We start from the raw sequence: 22714 nt of genomic DNA on the forward strand, positions 1-22714 counted from the left end.
CTCAACGGATTCTCCTCAGGGCTCTGCCTTTAAAGAACGTATCTGGAAAGTGTATAAAACAAAGCTAGTTTTAACTTCTTTATTTAGAGATCCTTTGCTTCCAACTAGGCAGTTTCAATGTCACTCTTCTTACCTGTTCGCCAGCAGTCGCCGGTCCGCAGGAAGAGTGTAGTTTTAGACTGGGGTCCTTAGCTGTATGTCTAAAAGTAGATAGGGGCATCATCACTTTTCTTGCTTGGCTAATAGGACAACATGGGGCACATATCTTTTGGACATACCTTGAGGGATCGAATCCTTGTCCCCTCCGGTACGTCAATATTCCTTTCCGGTATTGTAGGTTGATTACAGCCTGCAATCAGTAAAGGAATTTATGTAAACCTTTGCTTGCACAGAACAAAAAGAGAGAGCGTTCACTGCTCTTCGAGGCGTACCTGTTTCAATTTGCTTCCTGCTTCGGCTGTTTACTCTTCTCTTTAGCTGTAAGCACATACCATGCGCAATCCAATATCGGCTTGTCAGTCGGCACCCTACAGTGAATATAGGTATTCTGTGCAAACAAAGGTTTACATAAATTCCTTTACTGATTGCAGGCTGTAATCAACCCACAATACCGGAAAGGAATATTGACGTACCGGAGGGGACAAGGATTCGATCCCTCAAGGTATGTCCAAAAGATGTGTGCCCCATGTTGTCCTATTAGCCAAGCAAGAAAAGTGATGATGCCCCTATCTACTTTTAGACATACAGCTAAGGACCCCAGTCTAAAACTACACTCTTCCTGCGGACCGGCGACTGCTGGCGAACAGGTAAGAAGAGTGACATTGAAACTGCCTAGTTGGAAGCAAAGGATCTCTAAATAAAGAAGTTAAAACTAGCTTTGTTTTATACACTTTCCAGATACGTTCTTTAAAGGCAGAGCCCTGAGGAGAATCCGTTGAGTGGACATACCGGATTCGAAACGCGTTGGCGTAAAAGAGATTAGACAGTTGTTTGTTGATAGACTAAAGGAATTTATTTGTGGTCTATGGTTGTAAAATGACTTGCAAATCATATTAAGTTGTTTCTATTAATTTTTTCTGACTTCCAATAATAGTCTATTTGAAATCTCGAACCCATATCGATCGCAACTCTGGTCTTTTGTAAGATATTTTTGTGTATATATCAAAGTGAATCAGTGTGTATATACAATTAGGTGTTTGTATGTCTCAAAATGTTTTGTGTTGTGAATAATTGTCTTTTTATGTGAACAAAAAATACGAAAAAGTGTCCTTTTCATACATGAAATAGAAAATTTGAAAACAATAAAAAGAAAAAGGGTAAAAGTACGATACCCAGATAAACCCAGGAGTTTCACTTGGTTTCTTCCTCAAAAGAAGAGGATTTAAAGTAATTGTGTGGCTGGCACTCTGTTTTTTACAAAATGTCACTGTGTTGTTCAGCATGCCTTTATTCCTTCATAAACGTTCGTAACCACACAAATCGGCTGTAATGGTGATAGATAACACTCAGATTCAGTGCACTACAACAGAAGTCATTCTTATGTATTAGAAAAAACCCTTTGAGGGTGAGTTATCAATGCATCCAGCTCTTGGTATGTTTGATATTGCATCATCTTTCACTATTTGGATTCCAAATCATGAGCTGCTGTCTTTGCCAACTCATTTCCATTGGAGACATTTCCCATCAGTCGTGGGTTATAACAGGGGCCCTTTCACTCAAGTCCTTACTTCAGTCCAAGCCCCAAGGCTTTCCATACTACTGAAGAAAGAAGAGCAAACATATTGGTTTTGTTCCTATTAATGTAGCAGCTATACATCCAGTCCAGCTGAAGGCACTTTGGAGACTACTTACAAAGGTGTTTTGACATGCTCCTGGATATATACGGCATAATGTACCCCAGAGCATACACTGTAAGGATATTTCCAGTACACTAGGCAATTTGGTTACCATGAAGAAAAGCGAGATCTGTAACCAATATCCTTTATAAGGTCATAAAACGTATGGAAGTAGTATTTCATTTTATATAATTCATGGTCACGCACACACATATGCTTCGCCATAATCTTTTTAAAAATTCTTCTGGCCACATGGCAATAGATTGCCCGGCTTTATTACAGCTTTAATCTTTAGCTATATGTAAGGCAGTGCTTAGTGCAAAAAAATGTAATACTGCATTACGAAGGCAGATTTTTGGAGGTGATAATGTATGACAAGAAATATTTTTGCAAATGTAAGCAGACAGATTGCAGCTGATGTACAGCAACACCCTAAGAACACATACCTTATTACAATAAAAACCGACAATAACAGTACTGCAATGCAATGCAACACAGTGCCAACATGATAATGTAACAATAACACAGCAATGAGTATACAACACAATTCACCAACACAAAATAAGAGTGCCAACATAGTGGTAACACGAAAATACAACACAACAGCACAGTGGTCTGCTGTAGTTCTACATTTGTTCTGTTTTGTTGGTGTGTTGTGTTCCCATGGTTTATTTGTTGGTTTACTTTAATCTATTGTCTCACTGTTCTGCTGCTTAGATTTGTTGCAGTGATATTGTTTTGTTGTGGTGTTTTTGTGTTGCACTATGGTGTTATGTTTTAGGTTAAGCTAGTCTGTCGTAGAGCGCGCAACTCGGCAGCAAAGATGGCTGCAACTCCGTGAGCTCCGTAACCTCGGCGGCGCTCAAAGCACAAAGGTACCGCTTTAGGTCAGCGTTTCCTTCCTCAAAAGGCCGATTTGGACGTCGGAAGTCTTCCTGTGCCGAACGATACGCTTGTGGCTCTCAGAGCTCCTTCCTACATGGCACAATGAGGTAAAAACTGACTTTTTCGATAACAGCCGCCATTTTGTTTTTTTTCTTTTCACCTCTGCAATTCTACTGGCATTTTTAATCGAATCATCACAGCTTTAATGGCGTTTTTCTTCAGAAAAGTTTGCCTAAACTGCTGGCCACGTTACTGTGGGACTGTTGCTCTCTAAATTCTCTTTTTCACAGACTTACATGTGAAGGAGTAGATTTCTTCAACAATGGCTGCCATTTTGTCTTTTTGTCTTTATGCTGCTTAAAGCTTTTCCCAACTTATTGTGGTGTTCCTCCTCAATGGACTTGCAGTATAATATTTGAACCTGCTACTTCTACGGCTTTGTATGAGCCCCTGCTTGCTCTGCGCATTTACTGCCCTTTTTGGTTGTTTTTTCTGAACTTCCTCTGGTGGCCTCCTTGTATCTCTTTTTTGCTGGTGCATTCGTGTGAGCTGCCTGCTCACTCCCTTATATTGTGCCCCCTGCTCATACACAATGGAACCCACGCAGAATTTTAAGGCCTCCTCTGCGGCAGCTGCAGCGCGCAAAGACTCTACATCTTCTGGTAAACGCCTAAAAAAAGACCCTCCTTCACCTTCCAAGTCTCCACCTCCTGTGACACTTGAGGACATTATGGAGGAACTTCGTCATATTTGCCCCTTCATGGCGGATACCACCACAACTCTTCAGAGACTTGATGAGAAATGGTCTACTCTAGACAAAAGGGTAACTGATGTCGAACAACAGATAAGTGATGTTCGGGATGTTGCCGCCAAGGTTGTCAGTCTCACCAAAGAAGTTGAAATGCTCAAAAAAACCTCTGAGGATTTGGAAAATCATAATAGGCGCAACAACCTACGTGTTTATGGTGTTCCAGAAAATTCTAAGGGGCCGGATATCATCCACTTTCTGAAGTCTCAAGTACTGCCTATCACTGGTATCCCTAAGCATCTGGATGTTAATATTCAGAGGGCGCATCGTCTTGGCTCTAAAAAATCTTCTGCTTCCTCAAAACCCAGGGGCATTATTGCATACTTTCTCCTCTACTCTGACTTAATGACTATTCTTCATTCGGCCAAGCAGCATAAGCAGCTAGTGTGGTCTGGTCATAAGTTATTCTTCCCTCAGGGTGTATCGAAGTTGACTGCTGCTCGTCGTAAGGAATTTTTGGACTTGAGACCCACGCTTCGTGCCATGAATGCCAGATATGGGCTTATCCATCCGTGCTTCTTCAAGGTCACATACAAAGAAAGGTCTTTTAGCTTCGATGATCCAGCAGATCTGCGGAAGTTCATCCATACTCATAAGGAGGATACCATGGAACACAGTGGCTCTTAATGTTTAATTGTCTCTATCCTTTTGTTTTGTAAATTGTTGCTGCACCTTTTCATGTTCTGATATGTGTTGTTTTCTTCCTTTGTTTTTTAGAAATACATTTCAAGTGTTTGATCCTATTCCTCCTCCATTGTGTTGTCTCATTGTACGATTTTTCTGTCACACCCCACCACGCCGTCTTTCCTCATGGTTCTCTGGTAAGTCTCCTTCATTTGTATTACATTGTCAGGCCTAGTCTCCTTCTATTCGTTTTCTTTTTTCTTTTTCCTCTTATGTACTTTTTTTTATGAGGCTTTGCCTTTGACTTCTCTTTCTGTAGTGGGGCCGTCTTTCCCTGTTGCTCCCGCTCTCACTTCATTGTCTGTTTTGCTCCTGATGTGTAAGGCTAAAACCCTCGGTTTTTTGCCATCCTGTTTTTTTTCATCTTACCTTATGGGAGTTTCTGTCTCCCATTCCTCTTTCCTCTTTCCTTTTTCTCCTCTTTTGCCTTCCTTTTCATCCTCTTTTCTCTTTTGGCCTTTTTTGTACCCTCGCATTGCTCACTTTTCTTACCACTTTTTTGGTGCTTTTCTTCGTTGGAATGTTCTCTCCTTCTCTTTTTTATACTTACTCACTTTGGCTTTTCATGCATCTCTTTTTTATTTTCTGCTCTTTCTATCTTCTTTCTCTATTTTTCATCAGTTTTCTCTCATATTTCTCTCTATTCTTTCTATTTTGGTTGAATGAAAGGTCTCAGAATAATTTCCTGGAATGTTAAAGGACTTCGCAATCCGATTAAAAAACAACATGTCCTCTCTCACCTAGCGAGATTGAAATGTCAGATTGCTCTTTTGCAAGAAACGCATTTAACTTTGCAGGACTTATTTTATTTATTTATTTATTTTATTTTATATGCTTATAGAGCGCCAGACTAGACCCCCGAAGGGGTATCTCCGCGCTATGACTGCAGATGGGATTGAGAGTGAAAAATGTGTCCAGAGATAGAATGACAATTAATAGCTGGGAAACAGATAAGTTTTTAAGTTTTTTCTAAACATCATGTGGTTGGTGATTGACCTCAGTTCGGGCGGCAGTGAGTTCCATAGGGTAGGTCCGGTGTGGGCCAGTGCACGGCCACCTTGTCTGGTTTTCTTAATTCTGGGTATTTTGAGTAATTGCTGGTTGCTGGAGCGCAAAGAGCGTCCAGGGATGTAGGGCTGAAAGATGTCTATGAAATACTTAGGGCCCATCCCCATTCGGCTCTTGTGTATAATACACAGAATCTTGAACTGAACTCGCTTCTTCACAGGAAGCCAATGAAGCTGAGACAGTAGGGGGCAGGATGGTGTCCTAGGAGGAGCATTCATGACGATCCTTGCGGCAGTATTTTGAATGCCCTGCAATTTCTTGAATTGCTCCTCATTGGCTCCGTGGAGCAATCCATTGCAATAGTCGACCCTACTGATAACAAGAGCCTGCACCAGGGTTTTTCTGTGGTGATCCGGGAGATAGGGAAAGACACGTCTTAGCATCCCTATCGCCCGAAAACAGGTGCCGGCTACTTGATTGACGTGGTCCTTGAAAGTAAGTTGTTGGTCAAATAATACTCCCAAGTTCTTGACCTTACTTTTGGGGGTAGGAACAGGACCTAGCTCCAGAGGCCACCAGTCTGATGACCAGTGTGTCATCGCTTGACCGAACAACATAACTTCGGTTTTCCCGACATTGCACTGCAGACAGTTTGATGACATCCAGTCTGCAATGGCTCTCATGCCATCTGCAAAAGATTTTTTTATTGCAGGTGTGAGAGTTTTAAAGGGAAAAAGAAGTAGGGTGTCGTCAGCGTACGATACAGGGGTGAACCCGAAAGATCTTGCTAGGCTGGCAAGGGGGGCCACATATATGTTGAAAAGTGTGGGGCTCAGACAAGAGCCCTGCGGCACCCCCTTATTGAGCTCCCTGTGGGTGGATTTGTGGGAGCCTAGCCTAACCTCTTGGGAGCGCCCGGACAGGAAACTCTCCAACCATGCCAAAGCCTCTCCCTCTATTCCCACCTCCTTTAGGCGATGGAGAAGCACCTTGTGAGACACCGTATCAAAAGCGGCGGAAAGGTCCAACAGCACCAGAATCATAGAGCAACCATCATCCAGTGCCATTTTGATGTTATTGGTCACTGTTTGAAGTGCTGATTCTGTGCTGTGGTTCGGCCTGAACCCAGATTGAGAGTGGTCCAGGCCTTCCGTCGCTTCAAGATGTTGAGAGAGATAGGTGTTCACGTGCTTCTCGGTGATCTTGCCCAGGTAAGGTAGGAGAGAGATGGGACGAAGGTTGGATAGGTCTGTCCAGGGAGATGATGCCTTCTTTCTTATCGGGTTCACCACTGCCTTTTTCCAATCTGCCGGGATCTGGCCTGTTCTAAGGGAGATGTTTATCATTTCGAGTATATGGGGACCTAATAAAGGGATCAAAGGACCAACCATTTTGGCTGGTACAAGGTCATTGGGGGATCCTGTTTTTATATGGTTACAGAGAGTAAGAAGTTCTGTATGAGTGATGGAGGGGAAAGACGTCAAGGAAGGTTTATTGTCTGACACGGTGGTTGTGGTGGGGCAGATTTTAGTTTGATTTTTGCTGGAATTGTTGGCGGCTAATATTTTTTCATAGATGGTGTTGATTTTATCCTCGAAAAACAGCGAGACTTTGTCGCACAGATCCTGTGAGAAGTCATCTGAACTTTCACAAGCCGTAGGTTTTATAAAGTTTTGCAGGATATTAAAGAGTTCTTTAGGGCTGTTACCTGCTTCTGCTATTTGTTGTGTCAATTGTAGTTTCCTCGCTGACTTAATATTTTTGTAGTATTCTGATTGGGCCTTTAGGAAGATCAGTCGATTGTTTTCAGTTTTTGTTTTCCTCCAGGCTTTCTCAATACGTCTACATTTTTGTTTCTCTGCTCTCAACTCTTTTGAATACCATTTTTCTTGTTTTGACCCTGGATGTTGTTTATGTCTTTTTAGAGGAGCAATGGTGTCGATGGTTTTTTTGATAGATTCATTCAGCTTGGCTAAGGCAGTGTCTGCTTATCCTCATTGCGTAAGCAATGGGTTGGAGCAGCTTTCTGTTTCTGTTCCCCAGCGGTTCATCACAAAAATGGTGTTATTCTCTTGTTTCAAAAATCGTTAAATGTTCAAGTATTGCATGAATCTTAGGATTCTGATGGTAGATGATTGTTTTTAGAATGCATGGTTAACAATATTAAACTTTCCTTTTGCAATGTCTATGGTCCGACTGGTGTCGATAATGCATTTTGGAATGATTTCTCCTCCCTTCTTTCCTCGCATACCTCTGAAGACCTCATCTTGGGGGGGGATTGTAATCAGCTCATGACCCCTTTTTAGACAGGAAATCCAAAACTAGGTACATTCCCACTAAAATGCAAAAGTCTTTTTATAAGGCAATCACATCCAGAGGCCTTATTGACTCCTGGAGAATATCTCACCCTGACTCTCTCGAATTCTCCTTTTTCTCCCCAGTTCATGCCTCACACTCCCGTATTGACTACATATTTCTCACTCAACATGCAGTTCAGTTCATGACTAATTCAGAAATTGGTTCTATATATCCTTATCTCCGATCATGCTCCTATTATTCTGGATATGGACTTTCCCTCTCCTACTTCCACTTCCAAACGCTGGCGATTCAATAATTCTCTCCTTTTAGACCCTTTATTTGTAGAGCATCTTACTTCGTTCATGACAGAGTTTTTCCACACTAATCTTCACTCCGTTTCTGACTTTTACTTTGTATGGGACGCTTTTAAAGCCGCTGCTAGAGGTTGCATTATTGATTTTGTGTCTCGTAAGAAGAAGAAAGCCATTACCCAATCTACCCACATTCTTAAACAAATCAAACATTTGGAGCACTTATATTTCACTACTAATTCCCCTGATATGCTGTCTTCTCTTTCAAGCCAAAAAGCAGTTTAATAAACACTCATGGGACTCCGCATCTAATAATCTTCTTAAATTTAATGCAAAAATGTATGGCGGCCGCAATAAGGCGGGGAAAGCGCTTGCCAATTATCTTAAAATTAAAAAGCAGAAGACCAATATTATTTCCATCAAGGATTCTCAAGGTGTCTCTCATTCTTCGGATGCTAAAATTCTTGATTGTTTTGTTGATTATTATTCTAATCTTTATACTCCGGAATCCACTCCGTCTCCAACACAGATTGACTCCTTTTTCCAATCCATACCTAAATCCTCTTCAGATGCTGTAGATTTCTCCTCTTTAGATGCCCCTATATCTGATACGGAAATTCTTAAGGCCATTACTCTTTTACCCAAGGATAAAACGCCTGGTCCAGACGGTTTTACTGTGCGTTTCTATTTGCATTTTAAATCTATTCTCATACCACACCTACTTTCCTTAATTAGTTCCTTTCTTGCTAAAGGCGAATCACAAGGCTCATTTACTCAGGCCATGCTCTGTCTCCTTCCTAAAAAAGACAAAGACCCCACTTTATGTAAAAACTATCGGCCTATCTCCCTTATAAATACTGATTGTAAAATGTATGCAAAAGTCTTAGCCTTGCGAATCAATCAACTCATCCCTGATCTCACTAACATTTATCAGTCTGGCTTTGTTAAAGGACGCTCCATTACGGACAATTCAAGAACTCTTCTTAACATCATTAATCTCGCTTCTAAAATGAAAACCCCTATCGCGGCCATTACATTAGATGCCGAGAAGGCTTTTGATCGTGTTAACTGGGATTTTATGTTCGGAGCTTTAAGATGGCACGGCTTTAGTCCTCAAATCATCCGTTACATTCATTTACTTTATTCTGCCCCCTCTACTTCCATTTGGGTCAATGGCGCTCAATCCAATTACTTTTCTCTTCATAGAGGCACCCGGCAAGGTTGTCCTCTTTCACCCCTTTTATTTGTCCTTGCTTTAGAACCTTTTTTAGAAACAATTCGTCGATCCTCTTCCTACACAGGTTTTCTTTATAAGAATGTTGAGATCAAATATACAGCTTACGCAGACGATATTATGCTATATGTCTCCAATCCATCCACTTCTTTACCTGCTCTTTTTTCCATGTTACAGGCCTATTCCCTAGTCTCAGGTTATAAATTGAATGTCGATAAATCTGAAGTTCTACCTCTTAACAAATTTAATCTTTCTCATCATTTTCATGGCTCTGGTTTTGAATGGACCCCTACTCACATTAAATGTCTTGGTATTCTTTACGCTAACACCATCAGGGAAACCATCAGACTTAATCATAAAGATGTTCTTCATAAACTTACTTCCCTTATTAATGGTTGGTCTCCCCTCTTTTTATCTTGGTGGGGTCGTCTCGCAACAGTTAAAATGATGCTACTTCCTATTGTTAATTTCTGTCGTTCAATGCTCCCTATCTCTCTTCCACTTTATTTCTTTGAATCTATAAACCGTTTGCTAACCAAATTCTTATGGAATAATCGTAAGGCTCGCTTATCTCTCTCTCGCCTACAACAGCCCAAGAGCTTGGGAGGTGTAAATTTCCCCAATATATCCTGTTTTCACTCCGCTTTCACTCTTAAACAGATTTGGTATTTTTTTGATGATTCAATTTCTCTCCCCATAACTGCTTGGAGCTCATTGAAACTTGAGCAAATTGCTCCCTTCTCTTTCCTTAATGCCACTCGTCTCTCTCATCCGCCGACACGTTTTCTTGCCCCTACTCTCAAACATTCTAAGGCACTTTCTTTATCTCTTTTCCGCTCTTTCTTATCGCAAGCTGAATTACACTCCCTTACTCCTATTTGGTATAATAAATCCCTTAGACTCAATAACAAAGCGCTATTCTAGAAGGAATGGATTGATAAAGGTATTATGAATTACAATCACAAATTTAAAGACAATACACTTCTTACTTTCCCTCAGCTCTGTGATACTTTCCATATCTCTAATGCACATTCCCCTCAATATTCCGCTCACTGATTTCATCTCTCAGCAATCCTCATTACCTACATCTCCCCCTACTTATCTTTCTTTACCAAACTTTTCACTTCCCCTCAAAGCAGCTTTCATTTATAAGACACTCTTTTTTTCCAACGTTACGAGAACCAAAAGTAAATTGGAATTACTCTGGGAACGGGACGTAGCTCAGGAATTTTCATTTCAGGTATGGGACGCTATTTGGTCTAAAATACATATTGTATCCCGTTTCGCTAGTACTACACAGACATGTTACTTTTTCTATAATAGAATCTTTTTTACACCTCATGACCTATGCAGATTTAAATTACTTGAGACTCCAATTTGTTGGTCCTGTTCTCATAATATTGCTGACCTTATGCATATGTTTTTTCATTGTCCTCTTGTTCACTCTTTTTGGTTGAAAGTTTGGTCGCAATTGAACAAAATCCTTAATGCTACTTTTCCTTTTGAAATTGTACACATTTTCTTAGGTGGCTCTTCATCTATCTGGGATGTTCATTGTAATTTTCGTAAATGTATAGACCTTGCTTTGGCAATTGCCTTTCAAGTCATCACCACCAATTGGAAAGATGCTTCTAAAATCTCTTACATTGCTTGGTGGAACTTGCTCTGTCACCATCATAGACTTGATTGTGCCTTGGCTACCACGACTACTTTATTAATCAAAAGGGACTTAATATGGATGCCGTTAACTGATTTTGTTTCTAAACCTGTTTGAAGTTTTCTTGCCGTGTGATGCACCTTCTTCTCTTTTATTTATCTTCCTAATGTTTTTTTTATCATATTGTATTTTTATTCAAATGTATGAGCTATTTTGTTAGGCTATTCCCATCTCTTCCTCTCTTCTTCTTTTTCTCTTTCCCCTTCCTTTTCTTCTCTTTCTCTCCTCTTCTCCCTTTATTCTTCTTGTCTCATTCTCTTCCCCCGTAACAAAATCTTTAAAAGCTTTTTCCCTTAGTAATGTTTTTAAGTCCCTTCTGGGACATTTTTTTCATTGGCACCTTTTATTACTCTCATTTTAACCCAATTACTATGTTTTTATATTTTCTGTATTGGTGTTTACATTGCTTATTTACTTCAATAAAGCTTTCTAAACTTAAAAAAGCGAGTCTGTCGTTGAGGTGTGTTGTTGCATTGTACTATTGTGTACCATTTTGTTCTTTTGGTGAAGTTCTGTTATTTTTTGCGCAGTTTACCTTTTGTGTCAGATTACTGCCTGGTGCTGTTACTGTTTAACACCTTAGCAGCTATGGAACGTCCAGCTCCAGTGCTGAACGTTCCATTGCGCAGGTGAGGTTCGAACGTCCAACGGCCGACGGCAGCACTCCCGAGGTAGTGCTGCCGTCGACCGTTGGACTAGGCGCAGCACTTATGAGGTTAATACTGTCATTGTGTTGTGGTGTTGTTGTGATCAGCTATGTTTATTTTGTGTTGTAATATGTTTTGTGTAAAACACAGCACATTCCTTTAAAGTTTCAATGACAGACATCCATTTACTACTCTCTCGGTGAGCCACATACCACTGCCTCTCTCTTCTCTTAAGACACCAGTCAGCCCAAACCTGTGCCAGAAACCCTGCCTTAGAGCAGCTCTGTCAAAGCTCGCTTTAATTGATCCGGCCCCTGGTCTCCTGTTCCTCATTATGCAAGGCTTTATCTGCTGTAAGAATGAAGACGCAGCATGCAGGTTCGAATCTGTTACACCACAAACACGCAAATTTACATATATGAGTCTGTTTTTTGGATAACATGTTTATTGCTTTCATCACAATGAAATATCGGAAGTATATAAACTAGACAGCAGAACTGCTGGCTACATAGCGGATGGTGAGAAAACAGCAGTAACATGGGAAAGGAAGGCATGGGCTGTATAAAGTTGACGCACTCTGTTAGAGCGGTTATCACGATGCATGTATACAGGGTGCTGAATGGTAGCCACCTCATTAGTGTAACTTGCCCACCTGACCTGACCGTCTTTTATCAGTGGGTAAAGTCACAGAATGAGCTTAGGTGTCTGTGTAACTCTGGAAAAAATACTGGCAAAAGGCACTCATCACATCATATGTAGATGCCAGAAAGGTGAAGTCCTCAGTGGTCGCAGATATCACACTGGATGCAGACACCAGGCAGCTGATTTATGCCATTTATGTATGTTTTCTAAAGCTGAAACAGATATTTACTTCTTACACTAGTGCCAAAATGTAACACACCCAAAGAACAGTGATCCCACAAACCTAATGCAAGAAACACCTGCAAGTGTGGAGCAAAGGGTTGTCGTGAGACTCAGAATGCACTTTCCAAAGGGTTAGCCCCACCCCAGGCAGAGTGGCTTTCATTGGTGATACTGGGGCAATCTGTGTCCCGCCTGTCAGTGTTTGACACTGAGGTGGTAAGATGCTTGAATGGTCACAAAATGGAAGCTAGAAGCGACCCGCGTGCAGCCACTCCCTTGTGAAGCATTCCCACATTGCAAGGCTCGAGATTTAAACCTATGGATTTCACAAATCCTCTCTGTGGTATCTTAAGGAGTGTCCTATCCTTTGTAGGTGGAGCCACTACATGGTAATGTAAAACCATTTGGGATGCATAGCTCTTTAAATGCACCAGTGTGAAGTTACCTAACTATGTAACCTAAACGCCAAAAACATAGTTAACTTGTTGAACAATAGGAAGACTAACTCACAGTGTTGTGTTCATGTTCCACTAGTGAACTGTAGGGTAGAGGGTGGCTGTGAACTTCTTGCGTACCTTGACCATTTCAGATACAACCCTGGGAGACCATACCTGGGACTGGTGCAGCTCATGTGACATGTACTAGATTAACAATGTCGCTATTGTGTTTAAGAAAGCAAAAAAAGTAAAGTTTCTTTATTGAATATACAGAGTGGCCTATGTGCAGACATTCTTTTGTTTTCTCCTCATTGTTACAAAAACTGTACATTACAAACAGTATAGAAACAAACCCAAAAGAATTTTCCGCACACCCTGGCTATGTATCTCTATTTGCAATCAAATTTACAGATATAAAAAGAAAGCACAGCCCACTCCTCATAGTGCACAGTTGATGTGTAGCTACGTTGGGTCTTCTGTTGGCGGGCGTGAGTGCGCGTCTCTAGTCTTCCTCGGCGCAGAGGACCAGGGCCAGCTCTGTTCTGTACAGCTTCCCTTCGTCGGACAGGGCCATGATGCTCTTCTTGTATATAGGGATGCTGTTGCTGTCTAAATCCTATTTACAGAACAGATAATCCATTTAAATTATACAAATCAGTGTGTACTTTGCCATATATAAAAGAAGCTAGTTAACAGTAAAAGTCCCCTGAAATTGCAAACATATCACCACTCGTACATATTTGCCATTTTTGTATTATTCTGTGTCACTGTCTTAGTGCTTCCGAGCATCCCTGGTGTTATGTCGCCAATTAATGCAATTAGAGAATTACATCCACATAACTCCTGCTAAGACGTCTTAGTGCACTTCAGGAATTAGTACCGGCTGCTCTATCTTTAGCTCCTTGTATAAAAGGGTTAGGTGCTTTAAATCTCATTTAGGCTCCAAATGCCTCTCCAAAAATACCCTCATGCATTACCTTTTTGTTCTTCTCGCACAGATCTTTCAGCAGGGCGTCCAGCTCGTTTTCATCAATGTATCCACTGCCATCCTGAACAACGGAGAGAGACAGAGAGGGGAGGTTAGAAGCCTACGTAGAGCTTTATGTCTTTTAGTGCTCACATGGTCTTCTGCTGAGTTTCAGTAAAGCTCATATGGAATTTATCAATACAATCATTTGCACTTCTTCAACAGAGAACCTTTACCATGTCCCCCAATGCTGAAGAGACACAGTGGAGTGTGCGTCGGGTGTGTGACGTGCCCTACTTTTTCTACTTACTGCCACATCAACATTGTGTCTCCCCTCGTTTAATGGGGCAGATGTCAACATGCAGCCGCTTTGTGTGCAATATTTCCCTTAACTGTGGTAATACCGCATTACAGAATCCGAAGACCGTGCCCTACTCCTACTACAAACAAAATGTTGTACTTAATTGTGTACACGCAAATGCAGTAACACATGCACCTTATTACACCTTTGTGTGCAGAATTGCCTCAATGCAGCGGCAAAACTACACCTCAAAACTGCAGTAACATAGTCACAGTGAGCTATCCCCACTAGGCGAAGTGCTGACTTCTAAATCAGGGCTGGAGTGATGTTCTATTTAATAGAAATGGAAGTTGTATGGAACAAAACAGGAAATTTGTAAGGATGGAAGCAATAATACTTCTGTGACTAAGGATGGTGTGCAGTAATTGTCAAATCAGGTACTTTAGAACAGGCAGACCTTTCATGTAGGATGCGTGTCCTGAGCATATCACTAAGAACCCGTCTTGGCTTCCAATCCTGTTTGTATGTGATCAATGGCAGATTTTCTTTTCCACCCCTTCTTTTTCACGGCTGGTGGTACCCATCCAGCTTTTTGACACGTGACCTATTATTCAGCTCTAAACTTTTTGCTTGCTTCTCAGAATCTCCTTTAAAATTGAAATCTTCGGCTTTTCTGCGCTCACTGCTCTGCTGCCATCCTCCACTTCTCTTATGCCCACATTATGTTTCCTTTCTTGCAATTTCAGATACCGTCAACTATGGAGATGTCAAAGGAACATGTGCCACGTTTAGTAATTGACTTTGCTGTGGGGTGGGAGGCAATTTCCTGCCCATGCCATTTATGGGGCTGCTTGACAGAATCACTTTTGCAGACAGACAGCCATCTATGGACTTTCCTTCGCATCCCACGATTAAAATGACAAAGGCCATGATGTATAATCTAATCAGAAAAAAATGTGTAAAGGGCTGGTCCGTTGTCATCACTCCCAAAATCGATGTTATTTTTAAAAAGTTCGGAAATTGTGGGTACCAACCGGCAGGGAGAGATTTGTTCTAGTCGTTACTGCATATGTCCTCTGGCAGGAAATGCCTCTTGGTGATATGGCCGTCATTACTGCTGTAACTCCTAAAAATCACCACCAATTTCTGTATTTCTCTGGGGATTAAAAATGTCAGTGAAAACCAAGATTTAGACATGTCCTTATCTCTGGCTCAATGCCAGAAGGTTTAGAGTGGGATCCTTGTTGGCTGTGAGGGCTGATATCAGTCTTATGGAAACAGTTCTCGAGTGCCCTGGTGCATTAACTCTGTCCCCCAAATGAATCAATACTAAGAGAACTACAAACTTCAGAGAGGTTTGGGGTTTACGATGATTGCATGTGAGACCATGAAATTCTATTGAGAATCTTGGAAATAGCAGGGCAAATTAATCCAATTCTCCTGGTAGTTGCTTCTTTTCCCCGGCGTTTCGCCTGGAGAATTTGGCTGCTTCACACAGCCACTCTCCTGGTGAAACACAGCATATCTGCAGTATTTCGGAGGATCTCATAATTATGATGGGATTGATAACTCCTTTTACCGAGTCCATACAAATTAAAGGGCCACTTGTAATATGGCACACAATCGAGGCCCTTGTGATGTTTTCAAGTACATCTGACATTCTCTTTGATAACCATCTAATATTTTCCTGAATTTTATGCATTCATGTTCCTGCCACTTCAGGTTAACCAGTAATTTGTAAGTTTAAAAAGGCTAAATTCCAACTAAGAAACAAGATTCTATAAGACTGAAGAAATTCCAAATGCACTTACCTGGTCATATAGCTCAAAAGCTTTATTAAATTCTTTCCCACACATTTTGACTCCCTGCAGAAAAACACATATAGAAGTGGTGTTAGAAAAGCACTATTACATACTTTCTTGAACTGTCAATCGGTCAAATGTAGTGGCATGACATTTGTTGTTTTGAATTTTTGTTTTTTACAGACTACCAATCAAAAAGATCCTCAAAGAAAGTGCAGGAGAGTTACTAGATGGTGTGTATTCTAAAAGCAAATAAATATTTTGGAGCTCTGGAAAAAAAAAACACCTTGAACTGAAGCTTGTGCCAATGGATTTATGTGAATATGCAGGTAATAGGACAACAGTAAAACAATAAACTCAAAAGCAGCATAGGTCTTATTAACGCCCAATTACTTAATGGTTATCTTCACTACTCTGAGTCCTGGTCTTTGTCATCACAGTCCTAAGTTCCTTTCCACCCATATTAAATTAACAAAAGAGGGTCCTGGAATACTAGAATGCCGGGAGAGGAGGCAGGGAAACAGCAAGAACATGAACACAATACCTCTCCCTGGCAATAATTTAACACATGGGTGTTACCTCATTCATTAAATGAACATCAATATTGTCCCAAACCAGAATTATATAAACATAGTTTCCTTTTATTATATCATAGGTTTCATCACGCTATTTATAACATTTACAAATTTACTCTCTATACATCCTAAATATTTACATAAGGCCCGAGATTATTCATGTCCTAATAATTCCACACATACCCTCACGCATCAATCAAACCATACACAACAAAAGTATGTCAAATTAAAATACATAAAACATCACAATGTTCACAGAAAATACAAATGATACAAACACCAAAGACAATAACAGAAGAAAAAGCGCCAACGCGCGTTTCGGAGTAGGACAAGGGTCCAAATTTCCTTCGTCAGACGTCACGCATTATTTCAGTCGGTCTGCCTGACTCCATTAACCTTAAGGACCTCTACTGTTTCAGCCCACGAACCTCCACGTTAGGAAAACCATTCGTACCCCATTGACTGATATTGAGTTTGAGCCCCGTTTGGTGGTATCTCATATTATATTCAAATTTCTACTGAGGAAAACCGTATCTGGAAAATATTGCATCTACTGCGCCTTGACGAAGGAAATTTGGACCCTTTTGCTACTCCGAAACGCGTGACAGCGCTTTTTCTTCTGTTATTGTCTTTGGTGTTTGTATAATTTGTATTTTCTGTGAACATTGTCATGTTTTATGTATTTTAGTTTGACATACTTTTGTTGTGTATGGTTTGATTGATGCGTGAGGGTATGTATGGAACGATTAGGGCATGAATGATCTCCATGTATATACTTCTGTTTGGGGCCATATGTAAACACAGAGAGTACATTTGTAAATGTTATAAATAACGTGATGAAATCTATGATATAATAAAAGGCAACTATGTTTATATAATTCTGGTTTGGGACAATATTGATGTTCATTTAATTAATGAGGTAACACCCATGCGTTCAATTATTGCCAGGGAGAGGTATTGTGTTCATGTCCTTTCCAGCCATATGCAAGAGAAAACCACTGAATACTCAAAGAAAAGCTTAATACTCAGGCAGTGGTAGGGGTAGAATCCTGGTTTATGTCATACAGGAAGAGGAAGACAAGGTCTAGTGGTTCAGTGGACTAATGCATCAACTCTAGGAACTTATGTTTGACCTCATGGACACAGATTCAGATCCCAGCGGGTTCACTTAATCTTTCATTCTTCTGAGGTTGATAAAATGAGTATCATTCTTGTGGATAACATTAAATCGCTGTTATTCAGGCCAAGATGTCCCAAGGGATGAACGTGACCTACAAGTACATTCTATATGTTTTGAGATAGCTGCACAGAGGTCCTACCTGGTTATTAGAAGCCTAAGGATGCTCTGTTTAAATTTTTAGGTAAAATGAATAAAGTCTGCATATCAAGTAATACTTCATCACGCATGAACTAGAACAACATGATGGATGAGGAGGTACTGCTTATCGGAATACACATCAATAACCCAAAACTCACATGGCTTTTAGCCCATTCATGTGGGAGATGGATGGTGTGTCTGTGAAAGCCCATGTTTCTTTATTGTAATCCCATTTCAAACCCAGAGAGCATTTAGAGCTCTTGCTCTGTAGAAATGTCCTATTTGGTTTGTGCAAATGAAGAGCCTTAAAGCAAAGACCTGACAGGATTCAAGGCCGTTTCATTATTTAAACAAAGTGTTGGACCTGCCCCTTTTTGCAGGGTTAGCCCCAAATGTTATGACTTCCTCCTGTTTTTTTTTTACCCTTCTTATATTGGCTTTCGGACTCTCGGCACTTTACCACTGCTAATTAGTGCTAGAGTGCATGTGCTCTGTCCTTTAACCATGGTATGATTGGTTTACACTTGTTTGGCATATTTAATTTACTTGTAAGTCCCATATACCCAGAGCCTGTAAATGAAATGCTACTAATGGGCCTGCAGTGCTGCTTGTGCTACCCACAGAAATACCCTTTCAAACCTGTCTCAGGCCTGCCACCACAGGACCTGTGTGCACAGTTTACTACCACATTGACTGGGCATTTAAAGTTACTTGTGAAACCTTAAACTCCCCTGTCACTACATATAGATCACCCTTAAGGTAGGCATTAGGTAGCCTTTTGGGCAGGGTGCTGTGTAAGTAGAAGGTAGAACATATGCCTTTATTGTGTGGCATGCCCTGGTAGTGACAAACACCCATTTTTGTTTCTCACTACTGTGAGGCCTACTCCTCTCATAGACTAGCAGTGGTAATTCCCTTATATATGTTTATGTGGTAATTCCTGATCTGAATAGAGTAGGGCTGTCATGTTTGTAATAGTATTTTAGAAAACAAGAGCAACCCATACGTCCGTGTAAGCGGGGTAAGTACGCTAGTACAAAAAACATAGTTCACAAGGAAGTCATTTATCTAAGTCAGTCTAGAATCTGCAACTGAAGTAGTTGCTCCGATTAAATCATAGCTAGAGGTGTTTATATACAATCAGGGCTCCTTAAAAAAAGTGTACGGCCTTTTCAATTAGTTTGTATGAAGACAATATTAATGCAAATGACACTTGGACTCAATAGGGAGTCCTGATTGTATATAAAAACCTCTATTTGATATGATTTAATCTGAGCAACTACTTCAGTTGCAGATTCTAGACTGACTTAGATAAATGAGTTCCTTGTGAACTATGTTTTTTGTACTCATGTTTGGAATTGTGGTGATAATAAATCCTGCTTATTGGTGTAGGTGGTTTTTCATTAGTGTTGTAGAAATGCCATTTTTAGAAAGTGGGAATTTTTCTGTGTTTATGACTCTATGTGCTTTGCAACCTGACTCTTATCCACCTCTGGGCCTTGTTGACAGCTACACTTTGTGCATACTTTCCAGATAGCCATAACACAAGGAGTGTTGGGTGTAACAGGGTTGCATCTGCATTCATCTACATACTGAATGGCCTTCCTGGGCTGGGGGAGAGAGAAGCGGGGCTCACTTACATTTGTAAAGGCTGTATCCTGACCGGACACCAAGGGCTGATTTACCCCCTGCTGTACGTCTGGAGCCAGGGCTGAGTTGAAAGGAGGTGTTGCACACCTCTAAGGTTTCTTTTGAAGTTCTCCAGATAAAAGATATTTTGAGTATAAGTACAGGGGCTCTGACCTCATGTTTTTAGACAATGCGTGGGACGTGTAACCAGACACTGCTGGCTCTACATACTGCACCAGAGGACTGCTGTGCTGCGTGGAAAACTACCACTTGAACTTTGCTTTGTTGTGATGACTTGCTTGCATGCTTGGCTGCTAGAGAGACTGACACTTTGCCGAGGAAACCAGTGAGCTAGCCTACTGCCTGTCTCTCTGCTTTTTTTGCCCCCCAGTACTTCTTTTAGGACCTATGACTGCCCAGAACTGCCTGTGAAACTCTGAGTCTGGCCCCCCAGTCATCTGCAATTTCAGTGTGGAGCTGGCTTCATTGGGATTTGATCTTTGCCCCAAAGAGAAGCGCATGGTGAGAGTTACCTTTCTCTCCCTTCCCCTTGTGCCAGCAAGCAGCATGTGTCAAGCGCTGTTGCCCAGGGAAGCCAGGATCTTTCAAGAAAAAGGGAACTTCACCCAGGCATGCTCACCGCTCGACAGAGAGGTCGCTCCGTACTGGGCACACCAATGATTCTGCCCCGCAGCACTGAGCAGTCTATCTCCTAGATGGGGACACCTTCTGGGTTTCCCTGGAGGCGAAAAGCAGTAGTCTTGTTGCCACCTGGGCCCAGCTGATTGCCAAGGCACATCCTGCAGGTGTTGTGGCCTTCTCGCGTCTGTATACAAACCTCTAGTTATGATTTAATTTGAGCAACTATTTCAGTTGCAGATTCTAGACTGACTTAGATAAATGAGTTCCTTGTGAACTATGTTTTTGTACTCATGTTTATAATAGTGGTGATAATAAATCCTGCTTTTTGGTGTAGGTGGTTTTTCATTAGTATTGTAGAAATGCCACTTTTAGAAAGTGGGAATTTTTCTGTGTTTATGACTCTATGTGCTTTGCACCCTGACTCTTATCCACCTCTGAGCCTTGTTGACAGCTCCACAGCAGCGGTTTGAGAAGTCTAGGAGGGTTCTCAGAGCAGTTCTTCCAGGACAGGGCAAAGCTGCTGGGATTTTGCTTGGTGTGCGAGGGCACCTGCGAGATCTCCCCACTGAACCTTACAGTGTGGTGCCTTCCCTTCTGTTGAACATACTTCGGAGCCTCTGACTCTTGGTGGTAGGTGAGGGTGAGTCTTCAAGGCGGCCCCGATCTAGGTTTTCCCTAAACACAGTTTTGTAAACATTTTTTACTGTGTTACGTGTAATGGGCATGTAGGTGTCTCTGAGCCCTTCAATTGTTGTTGGGTTACCATATCCCTAGTAGTAGTATTGCTGGTGTGCCTGTGAGTTATGTTGGGAATCTACGTTACTGCATAGCCTGTATGAGAAGTGCAGGTGCGCTGTATCTAGGTGTCGACAGCATTTATGGTAAAGTGGTGAGTCACCTGTGGTCTTGAGCTAACCAAAAACTACAGCATTTTTGTGCCATGATGTATTGATGTGTTTTACCTTGAACTGACCGGACAAAGAGTACCATTTCAGGGAGTGAATAATATGCCCAGTAATAATTCTCATAAGGTTTACAACATATCAGTTGTTCTCTTATAACATGCATTGTGATGTTTTGACAATTGCCTAGTTGGCAAAGTAATCACTGATTTATGTCATTTGTTCTATGGTTTACGTATTATATAATTTTATATATATTTTGTGGAGTCTCTTTTGTAGTGAATTTATTGTGTTGGTGGTGTGAGTGGGTTGCGGGAATGCTTTACTCAATGCCTCTGGGATAAGCCTGACTGCTCTTGCCAAGCTACCAAGGGGGTGACCACGGGTTATCTTTTATGTGTAACTTACTTGCCCTGACTAGAGAGGTGGGTTCTGCCTGGCTGAAGTGCTAACCCTAGCCAACCAAATTCTGCACTTAGACCATTACATGTTTTTTTTCCTGATTCTCTCATTGGTCATTTTATTGTTTACTCCTGCCTTATTTTCTTGCACTTGTTGTTTATACCAGTGTTTTTACCCGGCCAAAATGGAATCTAGCTTTGATATGAACAACTTGTTGTCTTACCTGGTGGAGGAGTTGTCGGGGTTCTGTAGGGAGAGGGGTCTAACTGTGAGTGAGGAAGCTGAAATGGGGGACCTTCAGCAAACCCTGTACTAATATGAGTGGGCGCACTGGCAAACATCCCTAACAGGGAACCAGATGGGTAGTAGTTTTGAGGAAAATTACAAGGAGGGTTGTAGTTCTGGGGAGGACTCCAAAGAGGAGGACCCGTTTGGTATTCTTAAGTATCCTAAGCTGTGGAACCTCCTAAAAGGTTCCACAGAACCCCCAGAGGGCAGTGACCCTAAAGAGACTGACCAGGAGGGAGAAAATAACCGGGCAGGGACGCCTGTAGAAGTAGAGAACCTCATAGATAGTGAGTCCTTGCTAGGTCTAGTGCCAGGAGCAGTGTCACCTCCCAATCTCTGTTCCCTGAGGAGCTCACAGCTAGCTGGAAGGTAAGGGATCTGAGGTTGCAACTGGCGCAGCTGGCTATGGAGGAGTGAAAGGCTGAGGTGGAAAGAGCTTTAGTCCAGGAGAGGATGGCGGAGGCCAGAAAGGACCTTCGCCAGAGAGAAACTAGTTCTTGAAGAAAGGTTAGCCCATCAGCGTAGTTTGAGAGTTCTGTACACACCAGTGCTGCCGGTGGGGTCCAGTGGAGGCAGCAATTGTGAATCAAGTGTTAGGAACACCACCCACATACCTACAGATTTGGTGCCTAGCTTCAAGGAGGGGGACGACATATATCAATGGTTTCAGGAATATGAGGAAGCTCTGGTAGTGCGCAGGGTCCTGAGAAGGATTGGGAGTATGGCCTGGGAGTTATATTATGAGAAAGGAGGGATGCCCTACTGGCCCTAGAAGGGAGTGACAGACAGTGGTCCCCCCTCCCATGATAGAAACATTGATAACGAGGTATGGCTTCACTTCTGGAGAGTATAGGTTGAGGTTAAGGGGCAGTAGGAAACTGCCTCACCAACCTTGGTGCAAACCACAAGAGGGATGGGTGAAGGGTAGCACAGCAAACAATTTTTAAGTGCTTTTCAATGGGATTGACAGAGAGCACATGTTCCTTTGCTGTTTTCCAGGTCTATGCCGACACCTGTGTGTAAGTTCTCTGACCCCATGGAACTTGCAAAGGAGGCAGGCCTCTGGGTGAGTGCCAGAGGGTCTGCAAATGCATTTGGGAGTTATTCTAAAGAGAGTTGCTCAGGCTTCCCCCAACCGAAGGAGGAGGGGGAGGTGTGCA

General features: G+C 41.7%; 1 protein-coding gene across 1 annotated transcript in view; it reads right to left on the reverse strand.

Annotated features, from left to right (window-relative positions):
* Window positions 1-11850: 11850 nt before the first annotated feature.
* Window positions 11851-22714, reverse strand: part of CALB1 (calbindin 1) — a 160307-nt gene continuing 149443 nt past the window's right edge. Inside the window, exons 9-11 of the mRNA XM_086965978.1 lie at window positions 15808-15861; window positions 13706-13777; window positions 11851-13344 (exon numbers count right to left, since the gene is read on the reverse strand). Of these exons, the coding sequence (XP_086822104.1) occupies window positions 13231-13344; window positions 13706-13777; window positions 15808-15861 (240 nt within the window). The 3' untranslated portion in view covers window positions 11851-13230. The remainder of the gene's footprint in view (window positions 13345-13705; window positions 13778-15807; window positions 15862-22714) is intronic.

This window comes from Lissotriton vulgaris, chromosome 4_1 (genome assembly GCF_964263255.1).
Source record: "Lissotriton vulgaris chromosome 4_1, aLisVul1.2, whole genome shotgun sequence".
Classification (NCBI taxonomy): domain Eukaryota; kingdom Metazoa; phylum Chordata; class Amphibia; order Caudata; family Salamandridae; genus Lissotriton; species Lissotriton vulgaris.